The sequence below is a fragment of the Staurois parvus genome, unplaced genomic scaffold (assembly GCF_062004578.1).
Source record: "Staurois parvus isolate SC_StPar_1 unplaced genomic scaffold, SC_StPar_1.0 ptg001098l, whole genome shotgun sequence".
NCBI classification, from domain to species: Eukaryota; Metazoa; Chordata; class Amphibia; order Anura; family Ranidae; genus Staurois; species Staurois parvus.
The window spans coordinates 1,286,254-1,310,223 of record NW_028318894.1 but is presented as its reverse complement, the minus strand read 5'-3'; the positions used below and the strand labels follow the sequence as shown (position 1 = coordinate 1,310,223).

The following is a 23,970-nucleotide window of genomic DNA, read 5'->3' as shown; positions in this document are numbered from 1 at the left end:
CTCACCAATTCCCGCCCCCACAGAGTACTGCTCACCAAGTCCCGCCCCCACAGAGTACTACTCACTAAGTCCTTCCCCCACAGAGTACTGCTCACCAAGTCCCGCCCCCACAGAGTACTGCTCACCAAGTCCTGCCCCCACAGAGTACTGCTCACCAAGTCCCGCCCCACAGAGTACTGCTCACCAAGTCCCGCCCCCACAGAGTACTGCTCACCAAGTCCCGCCCCCACAGAGTACTGCTCACCAAGTCCCTCCCCACAGAGTACTGCTCACCAAGTCCCGCCCCCACAGAGTACTGCTCACCAAGTCCCGCCCCCACAGAGTACTACTCACCAAGTCCCGCCCCCACAGAGTACTGCTCACCAAGTCCCTCCCCACAGAGTACTGCTCACCAAGTCCCGCCCCCACAGAGTACTGCTCACCAAGTCCCGCCCCCACAGAGTACTACTCACTAAGTCCTTCCCCCACAGAGTACTGCTCACCAATTCCCGCCCCCACAGAGTACTGCTCACCAAGTCCCGCCCCCACAGAGTACTACTCACTAAGTCCTTCCCCCACAGAGTACTGCTCACCAAGTCCCGCCCCCACAGAGTACTGCTCACCAAGTCCTGCCCCCACAGAGTACTGCTCACCAAGTCCCGCCCCACAGAGTACTGCTCACCAAGTCCCGCCCCCACAGAGTACTGCTCACCAAGTCCCGCCCCACAGAGTACTGCTCACCAAGTCCCGCCCCCACAGAGTACTGCTCACCAAGTCCCGCCCCCACAGAGTCTTGTTCTCCCAAGTCCAAACCCCACAGAGTACAGACACATAGAAAGGGAAATGGGTGCTAATAGGCTGCAGGAGATCCACTGAGACATAGAAAGGGAAATGGGTGCTAATAGGCTGCGGGAGATCCTCTGAGACATAGAGAGGGAAATGGGTGCTAATAGGCTGCGGGAGATCCGCTGAGACATAGAGAGGGAAATGGGAGCTAATGGGCTGCGGGAGATCCGCTGAGACATAGAGAGGGAAATGGGAGCTAATGGGCTGCGGGAGATCCGCTGAGACATAGAAAGGGAAATGGGTGCTAATGGGCTGCGGGAGATCCGCTGAGCCATAGAGAGGGAAATGGGAGCTAATGGGCTGCGGGAGATCCGCTGAGCCATAGAGAGGGAAATGGGAGCTAATGGGCTGCGGGAGATCCGCTGAGACATAGAGAGGGAAATGGGAGCTAATGGGCTGCGAGAGATCCGCTGAGACATAGAGAGGGAAATGGGAGCTAATAGGCTGCGGGAGATCCGCTGAGACATAGAAAGGGAAATGGGTGCTAATAGGCTGCAGGAGATCCGCTGAGACATAGAGAGGGAAATGGGAGCTAATAGTCTGCAGGAGTGTGCACAGGGTGTTATGAATGTGTCTGATTATACCCTAATCACCCTGTTCATATTGGCATTTTGGCTGTGTGTGGTGGTGGGGGGATGGGAAAGGTCCCCCAATGAGCAGCTGATAAGTGTGGAAGATTTCTCCTTCGCTCTGAATCTGCAGGCAGGGAGGTCATGTGTCGGGGGAGGGGATCAGAAACATCTCCTCTCTGAATGGCAGAGGGCCTCCATGTATGTATGAAGATTGGATTGTCTGTGTCCCACCAATCATTAACAGAGGAAACATCTCTGGAAATGGAAACCTCCGGAGAGAGGGAACATCAACAGAAATGTCGGCCAATCAGATGCGGGTAAATACTCTAAGCCACACCTCTTTTCCTTAGATAAGGGGGTTTTGGATATAAAAGGGGGAGGGGCTCTCAGACAGGGACTGACACTGGACGGTGCACATGGATCTTCACAGACACTCATCTGATCCTCATCTCCACTCTCCACCAATCCAGACTCTCCATACCAGATCAGATTCTATGGGGAGCAGCCATTGGGAATCCTCGGGGGCGGTCCTATCATCCACCACAGCTCTCCTCACCTGGTAAAGTATAAATGAATCTCTCCTCTGTGAAATGTCATCTCATTTCTGAATCTGAGGGAGTTTGGATCTTCATAGTTTGTCTGATAGACATTTGGGGTTCAGTCCTCTTCCAAGGTGTCATCTCCACTAAGGAATCCAAGTCATGGAGAGGGGCGGAGTCAGTGGGAGGTGTCGTCTAGACTCCATCCTGGTATTCTGCTGCAGAGACTGGAAGGTGACGGACTGATTGGGGAACCTTGTTGTCTACCAGTAGAGTGTGAATGACTTGTATTCCCAGATGGTGGGGACTGGACCTCCTGAATGAAGAATAGGGAACCTGAAAATTGTCCTGGGCAGGAAGGGGGTAAAAGTGCCCGGAATTGAAGGGGTTAAAGGGCAAATATGACAAGAAAACATTCAAAATGCTGAACACAACACAAGGCCGTGATCACACCTTGAGACATTTCTCATGGCTGCAGTTCCTCTGAGCTCCACATGGTGGTGATCTCACTTATACTAAACAGGAAGTCCCTATGGAAGACAGGAAGTGATGTCAGGTACAAACAGGAAATTCCATGTGGCACAAAGAAGAGGAGACATTGCTGGAAGTGGCAAGAGAGGAGGTAATAAGATGTTATTTCCTATTTACACCCATTAACCCCCCATCATGTCCGTCCTCTGCCTCCATAGTCACGTCCGTACTCTTCCTGCATAGTCACGTCCTTCCTCTTCCTGTATAGTCACGTCCTTCCTCTTCCTCCATAGTCACGTACGTCCTCTGCCTCCATAGTCACGTCCTTCCTCTTCCTCCATAGTCACGTACGTCCTCTTCCTGCATAGTCACGTCCGTCCTCTTCCTGCATAGTCACGTCCGTCCTCTTCCTCCATAGTCACGTCCGTCCTCTTCCTCCATAGTCACATCGGTCCTCTTCCTCCACAGTCACGTCCGTCCTCTTCCTCCACAGTCACGTCCGTCCTCTTCCTCCACAGTCACGTCCGTCCTCTTCCTCCACAGTCACGTCCGTCCTCTTCCTCCACAGTCACGTCCGTCCTCTTCCTCCACAGTCACGTCCGTCCTCTTCCTCCACAGTCACGTCCGTCCTCTTCCTCCATAGTCACGTCCGTCCTCTTCCTCCATAGTCACGTCTGTCCTCTTCCTCCATAGTCATGTCTGTCCTCTTCCTCCATAGTCACTGTGACGTCTTTTATCTCCAGCAGATGATGATACACACATATATAGTGTGGGAACCCAGATGAACCCCTTCAGGGGCAGAACATCCCCCACTTCCGGGGCCGGAACATTCTCCTCATTGTGGAGATAAATTCTAGTAATATGGTCCTCTAAACAAACAGCACTGACAATAAATAGACAAGACAAGGACCATCCTGACCATACATGGCCTACAAAGGACAATGATGACACTACACAGGCAGCCAATGGGCAATCATTACACTATGCAGCCAACACAATGATGGAGTGCCGGGGTCAGGAGTATGGAGCATAGAGCCCCTTACATTGCTGCTCAGGAGGAAGGAAACATTCCCCAGCCGGCCATGAAGAATATGTTCCATCATTGGTGTCAGAGGGAGGAAAATACTGAGGGGTCTGAGGGAAGTAGAGGAGGTGAGGGGCTGTGAGGGTTTTGTAAAGCTAGGGCCTCTGAAGGGGGAAACTGGGACCTTTTAAGGGGTAATCAGGCTGCAGGGCTTTGGGGGAATAGGGGGCTGGAGGGCTCAGGGGACTCGGAGGGAGGGGAGGTCTCTGGGTCTGTGGTGGCCCTCCCCCACCTGTACTTATTTTTCCGACCTTACAGAACTGGCAATCTTAATCATCTTATTGTCTCACTGGTCATGTGACATGTTCTGGAATATCAAGTAACATAGAGAAGGACATTCCTTCACTCAGTGAGCACTTGTTCTTAGAGGAGTCCTGATTCAGCTGCAAACCAGTTAAGAAACAAAACAAACCCAACAGAGAAAAGGGGATTTCTGATCCGACGAACCAAGAGGGTTCCAGGTCCTTCAAGATGTAACAAACACTAAACAGTCCAAACAAAATGTCTTCCCATGGGGGGAGTAGTTCTTCAATGTCCAGCAACCCTCCTATTCCCCCCTCACATCCACATCCTATTATTGTGTGACCAATACCATCCAAATCATTCTTACTTTCATTTCCCAAAGTTATCCGTCTACAAGGAGACCTGTATAGATCACATGATGGCACCAATGAGGATGGAGGAGGACCGGAGTCACATGACTGAGAAGATACTAAACCTCACCCTGGAGATCATCTACCTGCTGACCGGAGAGGTGAGGAGGATTCTGGGAGGTCACATGACATCACTCTCATCTCTATTAATAATACACAGACCTGACCAGAGAGGTGAGGAGGATTCTGGGAGGTCACATGACATCACTCTTATCTCTTAATAACACACAGACCTGACCGGAGAGGTGAGGAGGATTCTGGGAGGTCACATGACATCACTCTTATCTCTATTAATAAATCACAGACCTGACCGGAGAGGTGAGGAGGATTCTGGGATTCTAACATGATATTCCTATTGGTTCCTCAATACAGAGATTTCCTCTTCTGAAGTCAGGTGATCATATGACCATCACAGTGCCTCCATGTGACTCCCTAAACCCTGAGAGACACAACATGCAGAAGATTCTAGAAGTCACCAAGAAGATGATGGAGCTGCTGACAGGAGAGGTGAGCGGTGCCGGGAATTCTGGGACATTCTCCAGTAACAGACAAGGGATGTGTCTGGATGGTGACTGTATCATTGTGTGTGTCAGGTTCCTATAAGGTGTCAGGGTGTCACTGTCTATTTCTCCATGGAGGAGTGGGAGTATTTAGAAGGACACAAGGATCTCTACAAGGACGTCATGATGGACAATCAGCCGCCCCTCACATCACCGGGTAAGAGGAGACTTTATTGTAAAGGAGAGAGCAGTACGGAGGATCCACCTAGATCCCCCATCATCTGATAAACACATAGAAACAATGGATTCAGTCAGTGTGTGTGTTTCCTACAGATGGATCCAGTCATGGGAACCCACCAGAGACATGTCCCCGTCCTCTGTATTCCCGGGATTCCACACAGGAAGGTCACACCATCCCTCACCATCATCAGGTAGATGATGACAATTATTGGTAGTTGTGATTTATACACAGCATGTTTGTTACAATGAATGTTTTATTATATCTTTCAGAGTGGAATCCTCGGGGATGATAATATTGATGTTAAAGAAGAGTATAAAGAGGAGGATGAGGAGTATGGAGTGATGGAGGAGTTTTCAGAAGGACACAAGGAGATGATGGAGCCACCTAATATCAGGAACCCACCAGAGAGATGTCCCCGTCCTCTGTATTCCCGGGACTCCACACAGGAAGGTCACACCATCCCTCACCATTACAAGGTTGGAAGGGAAGAACATCTAGAACATGGACTTGTAAAGATGAATTGTGGATTTTTTATGTGACCTTATATTTTACAGATGATATTTTCTCTCATTTTCTTGATTTAGAGTGGAGATCCAATCGATATAGAATTTGAGGTGAAAGCAGAAGAAGAAGAGGCGTATGTGAGGGATGATCAGCAGTCTATGGAGGAGGATGGAATAACGGGGACATTTATAGAGGAGGACACTCCTACAGAGATCAGCACAGGTGGGTCATGAACACTAAATCCATTCCTCCACCCATACTGCTCACTGATTGGTCCAGAGTAGGGCGGGGACTGGGTGATATCAGCCTGTAATCCCCTGGTCACTTTCCTGAGCTGTGTTCCCCGTCCTGTATTCCTGGATTTCTCTCGGATAATCTTCCTTCTCTGTGCTGCAGACACAATTTATGTATCTAGACTGGATTTATGGAGGTTCTGGGGTTCAGCTGGCAGCAAAATGTTGATATTTACTCTAAGCATTGCATAATGTAGGCACCCAGGACATGTGACTGGGGTCTCCTGCCTTGTGCCTGACTCCTCCAGGGGACCTTCTCTGTTATCTGCTGGCTGTGCCGGGTGGAGGGATATGTCTGTAGTGTCTCAGACCCAAGTCACTGAGTGCAGTCTCAGGAGATGGGAGGCAGCGGTGTGGGACCTACATAGCTACATAGTTAGTCTGGCTGAATAAAGACATTCCATCTAGTTGTACCATTAAAAATAAAAGTTATAATCCGACACCCACAGCTGATCCACCAGAAGGCAAAAACCCAGCAAAGCCCGATCCGATCTCCTCCTGCAGGAAAAAAAATTCCTTCCTGATCCCCCGAGAGGCAATCGGATATTCCCTGGATCAACTTTCCCTATAAATGTTATATCCAGTTATATTCTGTGTATCCAAGAAAGAATCCAGGACTTTCCTACAGCAATCCCCTCTTATGTATTATACATGGAGATCATATCCCCCTTATGTATTATACATGGAGATCATATCCCCCCTTATGTATTATACATGGTGATCATATCCCCCCTTATGTATTATACATGGAGATCATATCCCCCCTTATGTATTATACATGGAGATCATATCCCCCCCTTATGTATTATACATGGAGATCATATCCCCCCTTATGTATTATACATGGAGATCATATCCCCCCTTATGTATTATACATGGAGATCATATCCCCCCCTTATGTATTATACATGGAGATCATATCCCCCTTATGTATTATACATGGAGATCATATCCCCCCTTATGTATTATACATGGAGATCATATCCCCCCTTATGTATTATACATGGAGATCATATCCCCCCTTATGTATTATACATGGAGATCATATCCCCCCTTATGTATTATACATGGAGATCATATCCCCCTTATGTATTATACATGGAGATCATATCCCCCTTATGTATTATACATGGAGATCATATCCCCCCTTATGTATTATACATGGAGATCATATCCCCCTTATGTATTATACATGGAGATCATATCCCCCCTTATGTGTTATACATGGAGATCATATCCCCCCTTATGTATTGTACTTGGAGATCATATCCCCCTTATGTATTATACATGGGGATCATATCCCCCTTATGTATTATACATGGGGATCATATCCCCCCTTATGTATTGTACATGGAGATCATATCCCCCCTTATGTATTATACATGGAGATCATATCCCCCTTATGTATTATACATGGAGATCATATCCCCCCTTATGTATTATACATGGTGATCATATCCCCCCTTATGTATTATACATGGAGATCATATCCCCCCTTATGTATTATACATGGAGATCATATCCCCCCCTTATGTATTATACATGGAGATCATATCCCCCCTTATGTATTATACATGGAGATCATATCCCCCCTTATGTATTATACATGGAGATCATATCCCCCCCTTATGTATTATACATGGAGATCATATCCCCCTTATGTATTATACATGGAGATCATATCCCCCCTTATGTATTATACATGGAGATCATATCCCCCCTTATGTATTATACATGGAGATCATATCCCCCCTTATGTATTATACATGGAGATCATATCCCCCCTTATGTATTATACATGGAGATCATATCCCCCTTATGTATTATACATGGAGATCATATCCCCCTTATGTATTATACATGGAGATCATATCCCCCCTTATGTATTATACATGGAGATCATATCCCCCTTATGTATTATACATGGAGATCATATCCCCCCTTATGTGTTATACATGGAGATCATATCCCCCCTTATGTATTGTACTTGGAGATCATATCCCCCTTATGTATTATACATGGGGATCATATCCCCCTTATGTATTATACATGGGGATCATATCCCCCCTTATGTATTGTACATGGAGATCATATCCCCCCTTATGTATTATACATGGAGATCATATCCCCCTTATGTTTTATACATGGAGATCATATCCCCCCTTATGTATTATACATGGAGATCATATCCCCCCCTTATGTATTATACATGGAGATCATATCCCCCCTTATGTATTATACATGGAGATCATATCCCCCTTATGTATTATACATGGAGATCATATCCCCCCTTATGTATTATACATGGAGATCATATCCCCCTTATGTATTATACATGGAGATCATATCCCCCCTTATGTGTTATACATGGAGATCATATCCCCCCTTATGTATTGTACATGGAGATCATATCCCCCCTTATGTATTATACATGGGGATCATATCCCCCTTATGTATTATACATGGGGATCATATCCCCCCTTATGTATTGTACATGGAGATCATATCCCCCCTTATGTATTATACATGGAGATCATATCCCCCTTATGTATTATACATGGAGATCATATCCCCCCTTATGTGTTATACATGGAGATCATATCCCCCCTTATGTATTGTACTTGGAGATCATATCCCCCTTATGTATTATACATGGGGATCATATCCCCCTTATGTATTATACATGGGGATCATATCCCCCCTTATGTATTGTACATGGAGATCATATCCCCCCTTATGTATTATACATGGAGATCATATCCCCCTTATGTTTTATACATGGAGATCATATCCCCCCTTATGTATTATACATGGAGATCATATCCCCCCCTTATGTATTATACATGGAGATCATATCCCCTTTATGTATTATACATGGAGATCATATCCCCCTTATGTATTATACATGGAGATCATATCCCACCATTGAACCCTCAAGATCCTTCTCCACCATTGACCCCCCCCCAGATACATTTCCACCATTGACCCCCTATATCCCTCTCCCCCATTGAACCCCTTCAGATCCTTCACCATTGACCTCCCCTGATCCTTCTCCACAACTGATCCCCCCAGATCCTTCTCCACCATTGACTTCCCCAGTTGTACCCCCCCTAGTATGTATGGTGCATATTCTTGGCCCCCAAGTGCAGAACCTTACATTTATCACCATTAGCCCTCATTGGCCCCATAGCCCCCCAATTACACAGAGCATTGAGGTCGGCTTGTAAGTTGGAGACATCCTGTAAGGACGTTATTCCCCGGCACAGCTTGGTGTCATCTGCAAAGACTGGAATGGGGTTTATAATCTCACACCCCATATTGTTTATATATATATTAATAAGTAAGGGGCCCAACACTGATCCCTGGGGTACCCCACTAATAACACTGAACCCTTGGGGTACCCCACTAAAAACACTGAACCCTGGGGTACACCACTAATAACACTGAACCTTGGGGAACCCCACTAATAACACTGAACCTTGGGGTACCCCACTAATAACACTGAACCTTGGGGTACCCCACTAATAACACTGAACCTTGGGATACACCACTGATGACACTGAACTTTGGGGTCCCCCACTAATAGAACTGAGCCTTGGGGTACCCCACTAAAAACAATGACTCTTGGGGTACCCCTCTAATAATAATGAACCTTGGGGTACACCACTAATAACACTGAACCTTGGGGTACACCACTGACACCCCCAGACCATTCAGAGTATGAATCATTAATCACTACTCTCTGAATACAATCTTTTAGCCAGTTTTCTATCCATTTACATTCAGATTTTTCCAGTCCGTAGACTTTACCTTACATATTAGCCATCCCTCTGTCCACATATACCACGTCCACAGCCACCCCTCTGTCCAAGTATATCGCATCCACCGCTACCCCTCTGTCCAAGTATTCCATGTCCACCGCCACCCCTCTGTCCACGTATACCACGTCCACCGCCACCCCTCTGTCCACGTATACCACGTCCACCGCCACCCCTCTGTCCACGTATACCACGTCCACAGCCACCCCTCTGTCCAAGTGTACCACGTCCACCGCCACCCCTCTGTCCAAGTGTACCACGTCCACCGCCACCCCTCTGTCCAAGTGTACCACGTCCACCGCCACCCCTCTGTCCAAGTGTAGCACGTGCACCGCCACCCCTCTGTCCAATTGTACCACGTCCACCGTCACCCCTCTGTCCAAGTGTACCACGTTCTAAGCCATCCCTCTGTCCAAGGATTTGGTCACCTCCAATCTAACCTGTTTCATGATGGTTTAATCCCAGCTCACCTCTACATGTTGTCTACAGTAAACATTTAAGCTTCCACTGATTACAGAATACTAATACTGTGAGTCCTGTCCCTTATACTATATAACTTGTACATTACATACTCCTGACCCCTGCACTATATACTCTGTTGTACATTACATACTCCTGACCCCTGCACTATATACTCTATGTTGTACATTACATACTCCTGACCCCTGCACTATATACTCTGTTGTACATTCCATAGTCCTGACCCCTGCACTATATACTCTATGTTGTGTATTACATACTCCTGACCCCTGCACTATATACTCTATGTTGTACATTACATACTCCTGACCCCTGCACTATATGCTCTATGTTGTACATTACATACTCCTGACCCCTGCACTATATACTCTGTTGTACATTACATACTCCTGACCCCTGTACTATATACTCTGTTGTACATTCCATACTCCTGACCCTGCACTATATACTCTATGTTGTACATTACATACTCCTGACCCCTGCACTATACATTCGGTTGTACATTACATCCTCCTGACCTCTGCACTATATACTCTATGTTGTATATTACATACTCCTGACCCCTGCACTATACATTCGGTTGTACATTACATCCTCCTGACCCCTGCACTATATACTCTATGTTGTACATTATATATTCCTGACCCCTGCACTATATACTCTGTTGTACATTACATAATCCTGTCCACTATACTATACATTCTGTTGTACATTACATCCTCCTGACCCCTGCACTATATACGCTATGCTGTACATTACCTACTCCTGACCCCTGGACTATATACTCTATGTTGTACATTACATACTCCTGACCCCGGCACTATATACTCTGTTGTACATTACATACTCCTGACCCCTGCACTATATACTCTATATTGTACATTACATACTCCTGACCCCTGCACTATATACTCTATGTTGTACATTACATCCTCCTGACCACTGCATTATATACTCTGTTGTACATTCCATAGTCCTGACCCCTGCACTATATACTCTATGTTGTACATTACATACTCCTGACCCCTGCACTATATACTCTATGTTGTACATTACATACTCCTGACTTCTGCTCTCCCCCCACTTCTATATCTACACATAATATGGATTCTCTTTTGTTCCCCCCATTTCCTACCATTTGGACATTTTATATCGGATGATGTGATTGGAGCACAGACTTTTACATGGTGATAATAATGTGATAACATCCTCCAACTTTGGACCCTTAAACAGAAAGTGATAATGGGGGAGGAGTCAATACCCCAATGATGGTGGTCTTCAGGATCAGTCCAGTCTTCATCTTGGTTGTTCTCCCCCCATCCTCACTCTCTGACCTCTGGTGGGGCTCAGCCCCGCTGTTCTTCATGACTAAATCATGGACTAAATAAGGAAGTGCAGTACTTCTTGTGTTGGGAAGATGGCGATGAGTGATAGAGGGGGTGGGGACCCTTGTCCTATAATCCCCTCATCACTGTCCCTCCTATAAAAGACAGTTCTGGTTGTTTCCTCACTCTCTGACTAAGGTCCATGAATACAGAAATGACCTGGTAGGAGATCAGAGGAGCCATTTCCTAGTTCCCTTGAGGGTGGAATTGTAAGCTCCTCAGAGACCAAGCTGCCTGATGTGGGCGGATTCCTGGTTTGGGGGAACCAATCAGCTCCTGTCTAGTAATCCTCTTTGTCTTTGTATTTTAGTCCATGGCCGGGAGATGAGGAAAACCTCAGAGGATTGTCTCACTTTGTCTCCAGACTGGAAAGTAGATGATGAGGACATCACACAGTATAGTCCAGGAGAAAACCCGGCTCCCTCCAATGTCCATCTTGCACCACCCAGTGTAGATGGACCATCAGATTCCTCGTATCCTGAGGAACCTCAGACTGTGCGGGACCGGGCCGGCCTTCCAACAGGGAAGAGGTTCTCCTGTACTGAGTGTGGGAAGGGTTTCCAGCATAAATCGCATCTTAATGTGCATGAAAGATCTCACACGGGAGAGAAGCCATATTTCTGTACTGAGTGTGGGAAATGTTTTTCACACAAGTGCCATCTTTACACACATCAGAGATCTCACACGGGGGAGAAGCCATATTCCTGTCCTGAGTGTGGGAAATGTTTTTCACACAAGCCCTATCTTTACATACATCAGAGATCTCACACAGGGGAGAAGCCGTATTCCTGTCCTGAGTGCGGGAAATGTTTTTCACGGAAGTCCAATCTTTACACACATCAGAGATCTCACACAGGGGAGAAGCCGTATTCCTGTCCTGAGTGCAGAAAATGTTTTTCAAAGAATTACGATCTTTACATACATCAGAGATCTCACACGGGGGAGAAGCCATATTCCTGTCCTGAGTGTGGAAAATGTTTTTCACGGAAGTTCCATCTTTCCAAACATCAGAGATCTCACACGGGGCAGAAGCCACTTTCCTGTCCTGAGTGAGGGAAATGTTCCTCGCTGAAGTCCTGTCTTCCTGTACATCAGGGGTCCCACACAACCCTGGAGGTGTATTAGTGCCTTGCGTGCCAGAAATGTCTTCTAGATGAATGTTGCTGGACATCCCAGCTCTCATGTGGGGAAGAAGCACACCCTGATATACACCTCAGATATACTCCATGGATGATCTTCATCATGGAAGAAACAGTTGATAAGGAGATGAGGTCCCCAAAGACATGGATGAAGTGCAGTAAATGTCGGGGTGCAGAGTGGTCAGTAGATCCTGGAAATGAAGGACACAACTTCAGCCCTTCTTGGGTGTCGGAGTTGCGTTTCCTGATAATGATATAGCGGGTTACAGAGCTAGAAGCCGGGAGAGCCCAGATCTCGTTATCGGGGAACTTTACACAGACAACAAGAACTTCTGAAGTTGATGTCCTTCATTTCAAGGCTCTACAGAACAGTGGTGACCCCGAAGCGTCTCTCTGTCTTCAGTCCATCCTTCTCCCATCCCCCAACAGGAGGGAAGGAGAACTCCGCCCCAAACTAGGGGGGAACTTTCCTCTCATTATTTCCCTTGGCTTTTGTGTGGGTTTGGGTGGTTGGAGGAGTGCGGCACGAGAGGGAACACAGCTTGTTGTTCTATGTCTACATATGGGGTCTGGGTAGAGGGGATCCACCGGAAAATATTTCTACTCTTTGATTTTGTGCAAATCGTTTCTGTTTTCACTTTGAAGGTCGATATTATGTGTGGTTTGTAAAAGGGATTGGCCCAATAGATACCACCCCACTTAGAGAATAGATGAACTAATATGACCAGCATTCATTCAGCCATGTCACATGTTGGTCTTTTCATACAGTGATTTCCTATGATCATTGGCTCCATCTAGTGGCAATAATGTGGTATTAAACTGTTTTTCCTGATTGAGGTATTTTGGAAGTAATACATTATTATGGCCACTAGAGGGAGCTGACGATTATAGGAAATCACTGAGTTTATTAAAATATGGCCAGAATTTGTCACAGCTGGACACATGCTTGTCACACTCCCCCAATATATTTTTTGCATAGTCCCCTTAGTTTACTATGTTAGGGGTAATTTCGTACAAAGACCTGAGATCATACATTTTCAAACATTGAAGATATAAATTACATAAAACCACAGAATTAAACCAACCATTGATTTAAAACCAAAAATACCTCATTTGACCATTAGATGATGCTAAGTATCCTAGCAATTAGCAACATCTAGTGTCCAAAGTGTCAGGGAACACCTGAACAATTGATTTAGCTGACTAAATCAATTGTTCAGGTGTTCCCTGACACTTTGGACACTAGATGGTGCTAATTGCTAGGATACTTAGCGTCATCTAAAGGCCAAATGAGGTATTTTTGGTTTTAATCACAGTGTCTCCAATACAAAAAATGATTTATAAAAATAACTTAATCTGAAAAATTCTATAAGAACTCAAACAAGATCTGTGTAGGTATAGACTGCAGAGTATGAAAATCAATATTTATTTACATAAGTCACTTACAAACACCATAAGCAATAGTCAGATTGTGATTTACACTGACACTAAGATGTTTCTGTAAAAATTCTAAAATAGAGTGAATTAAATTCAATAATTAGTCTCCCTGTAAACATCATAACCAATAAAAACGGACAATAATCTGTCTCCTGCAGAAGGAATAAACTATGCAGAATAGTCCACCAGTATGGCCTAAGAACAGGAACATTTTTATAAATGACTTAACTTGAAATGATGTTATCATGGGGAGAGTTATTAGGTTACAAAGGAATGTGGCAATTGACTTACTAGTCTAAGCAAGCAAAATCAACAGAAAATATACAATTACCCTCCAAGTATCAGGTCATCTTTTTGGAGAACTGATGATCAGACTCAAAGATGGCTGCCAATTAATGGTTGGGATTGAGCTTCCACAAAATGGTGTCTCTTCTTCAGTTGATGAGTGTCTTTAGATGATCTGAGTGTGAGATGATGTCTACCTTCCAGATGGCTGTGTAGATGGTCCTCCCTCTGTGAGTGTTCCTGCCGGTTTTATCTAGTTATGACTTATACTCTCATCAAATCTGAATAAACCTGGCCCAGAAGGCGGAACCTTCTCTGTGATTGGGGAATCTGATTCTCTAACCCATGTTTACTCAAGCATTACCTCCCATGGCCACTGGGTGTCATCCTTGGATAAGAATTGTCTGGTCTGAGTTTTTTTGGGGTCAGAAGTAACTAATCTGTGATCAGTAAAAATGAATATTTCACTATAACAAATTGTCCCTTGTGAAATCTATAGAATGCCTTGGAGAGTAGATATTATTCCTCATTTACAATCATTACGTTTTGGTGTAACAGTGATTAAATGGAGAATTGTAACTATCAGGAGGTTGGATTACATAAAGCGATTAGAATAATAGTTGTACACACAGAGGAGAGATAATAAAAGAATAATTTGTATTCTGATCTACTGATTGATTACGGCTTTGGTAGCATGCATACAATATCCCTAACAATACCGATAAACTCCAACACACCAAATATATATCATGGGATTACAAATCAACAAACATACCATAATATACGTCCTACATTCTTATGAGACAATCTGGTATTTTATCCCCATCACGTCTTTTCGTATAGCATGAATTATATGGAAACAGGGAGGTTCCTTTTTGTACCTTTTCACCAATACGAAATGAGTCTCAGCAGTGTTACTGGAGTCACCTTGTTACATAGTTACAGAGTTCATCTGGATGGAAAAAAGACACCAATCCATCCAGTCCAACCAACAGAAAAAACAAAAATGTATGCAGTAAGTAGTACAAGCGCCTAAGTATATAGGTAACAAGCTGCTATGCACAAAAAAGGTACCAATATCACCCTAGGAAATAGCAATGTATATATGAAGTGCAGCGCTTGATGTTAAAACCAATGTGTGTAAAGAAATGAAAATAAATCCTTATTAAATTGTAAATATATATAAATAAAAGTTCAAAAGCCGAAGAAGATAGTCCAGCAAATCAATATAAAGATATAAGTGCTCAGGTGACTTAGAGATCCGGTACCCGTGTGGTAGTGATAAGGCAATGCGCACTCACTGGATGCACATAATAAATGCGGTTTTGTGTATAAATAATCCTGATGTCATCTGATAGTGGGTGGTCCTCCCTCTGTTGGGTATGAGGCTGCTGGTCCTCTTCCACTAGGGGTCCCCCTATGAGCTCCTGGTAGGTGGTATCCCTCTGGTTAGGCTGGGTAGCAGTAATCCATCCCAGGAGTGTGTCTGTGGACTAAAGTACTCCCCCTTCTCGCCAGAGATTCTGGGCAGCAGCACGCAAATGTCATCACAGCTGTCTTTCCACTCTAATGCAAGGTGGATCCGTTTACCCTGAGTTTATTCTTGATCCAGTGCTGTGCTCTGCTGCATCTCTTCTTTCTTTTCCCTGGTCCCACTAGAGCAGTGGTCTCCAAACTTATTGGTTGATGGGTGGAGGGAAGTGAAACATAAAAAACAAAACACACAAATAGAACATTACATGAGGAAATGCACATCTTACTGTAAAGGGCTCATTAATCTATAAACAGAAGAATCCAGAAAAGAACTCTCACAGATCTGCAGCTTTGTAGAGTTAGCATTCATAATACACGGCTCAAAAAATGAAAGAAAGACTTATTAATCAGAGTCTAGCATCAAGTCAATGAGAATCCTGAGATATTGATCTGGTCAGTGAAGTCTCAGAGGGGGCTGTTAATCAGTTTCAGCTGCTTTGGTGTTAATGAAATTATCAACAGGTGCACTAGATGGGCAACAATGAGACAACCCTCAAAACAGGAATTTACAGGTGGAAGCCACTGACATTTTTTTCCCTACTCATCTTTACTGACTGTTCTTCACTAGTTTTTCTTTTGGCTAGGGTCAGTGTCACTACTGGTAGCATGAGGTCATACCTGGACCCTACAGAGGTTGCACAGGTAGTCCAACTCCTCCACGATGGCACTTCAACACTTGCCATTGCAAGAAGGTTTGCTGTGTCTCCCAGCAAGAGCATGGAGGAGATTCCAGGAGACAAGAGCATGGAGGAGATTCCAGGAGACAAGAGCATGGAGGAGATTCCAGGAGACAAGAGCATGGAGGAGATTCTAGGAGACAAGAACATGGAGGAGATTCCAGGAGACAAGAGCATGGAGGTGATTCCAGGAGACAGGCAGTTACTCTAGGAGAGCTGGAAAGGGCCGTAGAAGTTCCTTAACCCACCAGCAGAACCGTATATGCTCCTTTGTGCAAGGAGGAACTTCATGAGGGTGGCCTGAGGGCCCAACATCCTCTAGTGGGCCCTGTGCTCACTACCCAGCACCATAGAGCTGGATTGACATTTGCAATTGAACACCAGAATTGTCAGGTCCACCACTTGTGCCCTGTGTTTTTCACAGATGAGAGCAAGTTCCCCCTGAGCACATGTGACAGACATGAAAGGGTCTGGAGAAGCCGTGGAGAACATTCTGCTGCCTTTAACATCATTCAGAATGACAGTTTTGGTGGTGGGTCACTGATGGTCTGGGGAGGCATATTCATGGAGGGACGCACAGACCTCTACAGGCTAGACAATGGCCCCCTGACTGCCATTAGGTATTGGGATGAAATCTTTGGACCCATTTTCAGACCCTACACTGGTGCAGTGGGTCCTGGGTTCCTCCTGGTGCATTGGGTCCTTGGTTCCTCCTGGTGCACGACAATACCCGGCCTCATGTGGCAAAAGTGTGCAGGCAGTTTCTGAAGGATGAAGGAATTAATACCACTGAATGGCCCCCATGCTGGCCTGACCTAAATCCAATAGAACACCTCTGGGATGTCATGTTTAGATTCATCCAAGCTGCCCAGTTGCACTTTAGACTGTCCAGGAGCACAATGATGAAATCCCCCAGGACACCATCCATGGTCTCATTAGGAGCATGCCTCAACATTGTCAGGCATGCATGCAAGCATATGGGGGCCATACAATCTACCGAGGACCATTCTGAGTTGCTGCAATTGAATTTCGGTAAAATGGACTCGCCTGCTGCATCATTTTTCTTGATTTTTGGGGTGCCTTTGAATTCAGTTTTCTGTAGGTCAATCATTTTCATTTCCATTAAACAATGGGGCATCCTTACATTCCTAACACATTACCCAGCCCATGTCAGTATAAAGATCCAGCAGGAGATTGTTCCTCATTGAGATCTGATGGGTTTTCAAAGTGTTCCTTTCATTTTTTGGAGCAGTGCGTAACATAAATGTAAGGGTTGGGTAGCTGAGATGTGAGGTGATCAGTAGAAATATGTAATTGTGAATCTAGTTTCATTCCATGTTATTACAGATAAGTGTTCAGTATTCGGTCAGAGACATATGTTCACCAATTAGCATCTGAAAGGACAGAGCAGCTTCTAGGGTAGAGGTGTCACCTGGATGCCAATACAATGTTGTCACCTATGTAGCCAGAGTTTGCCACCTTCTTGAACCTAGAAGAAGAATCCTAGTCATTTCGGCTACAAGAGTCAGCAGGAGACCTTGAGAAGGCTCTGAAGTGTCTGTCAGCTTTGATTTATATCCACAAATCAAAGGAATGTATTTCATCTCTCATAAAAGCTAAAATATTTGTTGCAGAGAGATGAAAATACTTCCTTCTGATTGGACACACTGTAGGCTACATCTGCATGTAAAACTATTTGTAGCCCCTGTGGAATTCCAGAGAAACACAGGAAACAGTTATATGGTGCCTGATTGCAACAGCTGAACAGCGATTGGTTCTGTTGTGTTCGGACTAACACACTGGTGTCGGAAATTCTATCGCTGACCAAGTGATCCAAACTATTCCTGGCCCATTCAGCTCTGGGCACTTCAGAACCCAGAACATCCAATGGGCTGCTACAGGAACACCCCCCAGGGTTGATTGGCCAAGGGCTAATGTGCAGCCCACATCCATATTTCAATAAATTGAGGACCCTGAGATATGGACGGGGTGATTCGTACGGAGCCGGTTCCATGTGACTGGTGAATCACGGACTTTCTCTGACTTGCTCCAGTCACAGGATAAATCTTGGTAAAAGTTTTATTTCTGTTTTTATTCCCTTTTATTTTATTGTGAATAGCCAATTGTGTGTCTTTTTGTATTTAAGGCAACTTTTTTTCTTTGTACATATTTAATGCATTGCCCACTTTTGGGATATTAAATCATAAAATGAATAAGTGACTTCTGTGTACTAAGCTCGGGCTCATATCTCCGGAGAGATTGTTGTATTCTAGAGTCTATGTGCTCGGTCTAAGTTCATTGCCAATCTGTATGCAATTGTACTGCGTGTTGGCAGATTGCCTGCAGATTGTAACATAGATCTGCTAGACGGAGATCTGTGTGTGTGTGGTGGCCCAGTAGAACAGTCTGTGGACAAACTGTTGGGTGGTGGCAAGCTACCGTGTGTTGTGTGTCTAATGTGGGGGTCTGTGGACAGTAGAAGAGTGATTAACACCGGGGTTCTAGCTTGTAGGATAGCTGGAGGAATCCTAGAAGGGTGTGCCAATTGCTAGACTGCTCCTCAATCCTTAGTGTGCACCAGATTGTATATAAGATTCATATCTGCCTGTGTGTGGTCAGCCAGCTGGAGTGGAGTCTCCCTCTAGTGGTGGCCAGAGGTAGTGCGGGCTGTGAAAGGGTATCCTGGCCAGTCTTATATGCTCAAAGTCCCCCTCATTCCCTCTTTACCCCAAGTCATGGGCGGACCACGCCTTGGTTAGCTAGTCGTCGGGCGTGCATTTTATCCGTGACACAGTGTATAGTCCATGATGTGGGACTTCTCTTGTCCTCATTACATTGGAGGACAGAAACTCTTCCATTGTGACGTTTATTCCCGAGCTCTCCCAGAATCCCTCAGCTTGGAATAATGGCCCCTGTGTCTGCAGAAACGTAGAGAATACTTCCATATACGGCGTCTCTTCCACTTGTTCATCCTTCTCGTTGGCAGAACAATGACATCTCAGCTAGACTAGAGGATGTGGGGACCACCACGGGATTATTTGGTGTTTGTAATCACCCCCCCCCCCCTTGTTCCTGCACTGAGGGGTCCCGGCTTCCATTCCTTCTCTATACACAGAACTAAATACTTCAGTTGGGGAAAAGTGTGTCCCATGCGGGACTTGAGACTTGAAAATGACCCTTGTCTATTATTTGATATAATAACTCCCATGGTTCAACCCGGGAAAACGATGAAAATATTATCTTCCTCATAGAAATTCTAACAAAAGGCAACATTTTCCATTTTAAGTCAAAATTCATTTTAAATTGTTCCCCATTTATACAGAAGGAATGTACATGCTTTGTCACTGAGCGCTCTGCTAGACAAAGGTTTTTATGAATAGACCCCTAAATGTCAGGAGATATAATATATTCTATTCTATTGTATTATGTTATGTTAAATTATATAAAGACGGGAAGTATGGAGCAGATAAATGAACAGACCTCCTAGTAATGTCATTACCAGGCTGCAGCTAGGGGGAGCTCTAATATTTGAAGTGTTCCCACAGGAGAGTGATTCCTTCTATCTCACATATACTTTTTGTATTTCTAGTAAAATTGGACTTTTGAGGTAGAAGATTATACATTGTAGCGCCCTCCTAGTTCAGCCAGGGGGATCTACACCCTAATGGTTGGTCAGAAGCTGCTTAGCAGCTCAGGTGTGATATCCAGAGGGGTCACAATGTGGTCAGGGGGGCTGAGATGAATATATAGGTAGTGCAGCGCTAGACAATAATATCACATAGACAAATATAATGGAATAATACAAATAAACTGATGTGAGCACATATAGAAAACTCTTACAAGGATGTGATAGAAACACATAAGTGTATAGAAGTAAATAGAACCCCAATATTCCAGATGGCCTATAAAGTGCAATAGTCCTTGTGTCCCTCAATACATGCTACATGGGGGCATAAACCCCTTCATAGTGTGTGGCATGCACAACACAATAATAAAGTGTCCTTAATGGAAACAATCAATTCATGATAATAATTATGATCTTCATGCCGGTGTGCAACCAATCAGTGACAGTCCTCAGTGGCTGGGGTGCCCCCTCACCTTCCTGCCCCGGCCCCACAGGGCCAATGAGCCTTGCAGTATTGCTGTTCCACAGGAAAGCTTCCTTGTTAGTAGTAATGTTGGGACTCTCTCCTCCTCTGTACCGGGGTCTCCCCTGAACTCTCCTGTTTCTCAGGGCCAATGACCTTCCAAACTCGTCCCCAATAAAGTAAGAAAATCCGATATAGTGTGAAACCTTTTATTGTTAAAATATAAAGACGGATCTACTCACATCTGTAGATGTTTTCACAGCATTAGTTCCACTACAGCATGGGTGTACTGCATGTGTGGATATATCCGGGTGCACCAAGATGGCGTCAACGCCGGATATGACATCATTGTGCTGCCGCTCGAGCTCCTCTTACTGGTGTATCGCTGACTGATAAATGTCCTCTGTCATCTCACACAGACCTGTCAGAGCAGCACTCATGCTTTCCATAGCTAATTCTGGCATCTCCAGCTGTCCTCTAATAGCTCTGGTCTCAGTATTTAGCAACCCCATGTCCTTAGAGGTCCTCTCCAGTATATCATCAATAATGTTTGTGTCATTATTTATCATGAGTGTTATTCCCCATCCCGTGTAGGTAGGGAACCATGACCACACCTTATCACCCATCCCGTGTAGGTAGGGAACCATGACCACACCTTATCACCCATCCCGTGTAGGTAGGGAACCATGACCACACCTTATCACCCATCCCGTGTAGGTAGGGAACCATGACCACACCTTATTCCCCATCCCGTGTAGGTAGGGAACCATGACCACACCTTATTCCCCATCCCGTGTAGGTAGGGAACCATGACCACACCTTATTCCCCATCCCGTGTAGGTAGGGAACCATGACCACACCTTATTCCCCATCCCGTGTAGGTAGGGAACCATGACCACACCTTATTCCCCATCCCGTGTAGGTAGGGAACCATGACCACACCTTATCACCCATCCCGTGTAGGTAGGGAACCATGACCACACCTTATCACCCATCCCGTGTAGGTAGGGAACCATGACCACACCTTATCACCCATCCCGTGTAGGTAGGGAACCATGAACACACCTTATTCCCCATCCTGTGTAGGTAGGGAACCATGACCACACCTTATCACCCATCCCATGTAGGTAGGGAACCATGACCACACCTTATCACCCATCCCGTGTAGGTAGGGAACCATGACCACACCTTATTCCCCATCCCGTGTAGGTAGGGAACCATGACCACACCTTATCACCCATCCCGTGTAGGTAGGGAACCATGACCACACCTTATTCCCCATCCCGTGTAGGTAGGGAACCATGACCACACCTTATTCCCCATCCCGTGTAGGTAGGGAACCATGACCACACCTTATCACCCATCCCGTGTAGTTAGTACAGTGTCAGTATATAGAATGTTTCACTGATCTCTGTATTCCTGCCACTAGTGACATCACATAGTGTCAGGGTCAGTAAGCCCCTCCCAGCCAGGGTCAGCTGGCGTTAGATTGGCCGCACACTGTGGCACTCACGCTATAGGTCGCTGATCACCGCCATTACTAGTATAGTGTTTGTACGGATCAATATATTGATCATGAACAGAACTATACTAGTGCCGGCTTTGTATAGTGTCCCCAATACTCAGTGTTAGCCGGATCGGCCCGGTCACTGCCAGCACTAGTGTTCAGCCCCTCCACTGTTCTTCACAGAAGATTTGTACCAATTGTGGGCCAAGGCAATTTATACACCACAATACATGGCGACACCCAAATTCAGCTCTTGTCACACAACTCACATGGAACTCTATCACCGTTTATGAATGTAAAACTTATTGGGTCGAACCCTCAACATGGACATTACAGAAAAGAATGAATTGCAGTCATATTGGTCCGCAGACCCGATTCATCGTATGTCCGTGTTCTCTGCTGGTACATATATGTCCAACATGGACCAGCAATGTACTGGAACGTCGCTGGACTTGGAGTGGTTATACCGGGAGGATGCTTGCAGCTACAGGCATCATTCTAGTGCTGGTTTATTAGCTGGAGGTTGGCTTTCATGTAAAAGTAATCCTAGTGGCCAATTAGCTGCAGAATTGTTTTTATGATCATTTTAAATGATTTCCTATAGCAGCAAATCTGATGAGATGAATGAAGTGGGTGTAAAGTGGAAGCAGTGGATGTGCAGGGAGCAGCATCTTGAGCACAAAGAACTTTATGTTGTGGATGGATTTGCACACGGTTCAGTTTCCTTCATTTATTGATAAACCCCATAAGACCAATGAAGTGGGTGTAAAGTGGAAGCAGTGGATGTGCAGAGAATAGGATTTGGAGCCCCGAGCTCTTTATCTCTGAATGTCTCCACATATTTGTAGTGTATTTGTGATGATTTCTGTGCACACACAATAGGACAGCGCTGTGACACATAATGCTCTTCTAGATGACAGGGAATCCTTCCCTTTGTTACAGCAGCAGTCCGCTAGAAGGTTTTTGTAGGTTTGGAGTTGTTACACATAGCGCGGGTTTTATCCATTTATAGTGATGACATCATTGCCCAAATCTGGGGGTCACCAGCCATTTCCACCCTTTACTCCCAGCTGGGGGGCTTTGTATCCATATACCAGATGTTCTACAGGACTAAATCTGCAATCAATGTTACTGCAAAATCAAAGGGGCCAAAATCCCTCCCCCGAGGAGTCATATATTTCTGTCCCCCTTGGTGGGAGTGGAGGTGACCCCTCTATAAGGATCTACAGTCCATACACACCCAGCACAAGGCCGGGGTCACACTACCAGACGCTTCTCGGGGCTGCAGTTCCTCTGAGCTCCACAAGGTGGGGATCTCACTTCTACCCAGACAGGAAGTCTCTATGGAAGACAGACAGGAAGTGATGTCAGGTACAGACAGGAAGTGATGTCAGGTACAGACGGGAAGTTCCATGAATGAGGAAGTATAGAGGAGACATTCCTGGATCTGGCAGCAGAGGAGGTAATACGTAGATGAACCCCTTCAGGGGGAGGAGTTGATGATAATATATTTGCTCCCAAAGCTGGCCTACATGGTTCAGTTTTATCGTTCAGCCAGCGGGATGACCATAAAAACTGAAGTGATTCCCCCATCCACACATTGGAGGTGGATGGGGGAATCCTCCCCTCTGCACTCTTGTATTCTGACAATGGGGGGACTCCTCCGCTCTCAGAATACACAGATCAGCACTGAAGCTATTGGCTGCAGCCGCTGGGGGAGTGGCTTTTATCCGGCAGTGGCCACACATGGATGGAAATGTGAGCGATCCCTGCTGAACCAGCTGAATTTCCATGGATCTATGGTCACCTTCAGTGACTTCCTCCCCTCCCCCTCATCTCCTTCATGATGGAAGTCATGCTGAGATCATCTCCCATTGGCTGAGCAATATTCTCATTTGTCTCTCAGCTCCTTCTTGCTATTCCTCGTCCTGCCTGTTGT

General features: G+C 45.5%; 1 protein-coding gene across 1 annotated transcript in view; it reads left to right on the top strand.

Annotated features, from left to right (window-relative positions):
- The window catches only part of LOC149440289 (uncharacterized), a 70,996-nt gene that overhangs the window by 21,424 nt on the left and 25,602 nt on the right, over nt 1-23,970 (top strand). Inside the window, exon 2 of the mRNA XM_089658824.1 lies at nt 11,896-12,407. Within this exon, the coding sequence (XP_089514950.1) occupies nt 11,896-12,407 (512 nt within the window). The remainder of the gene's footprint in view (nt 1-11,895; nt 12,408-23,970) is intronic.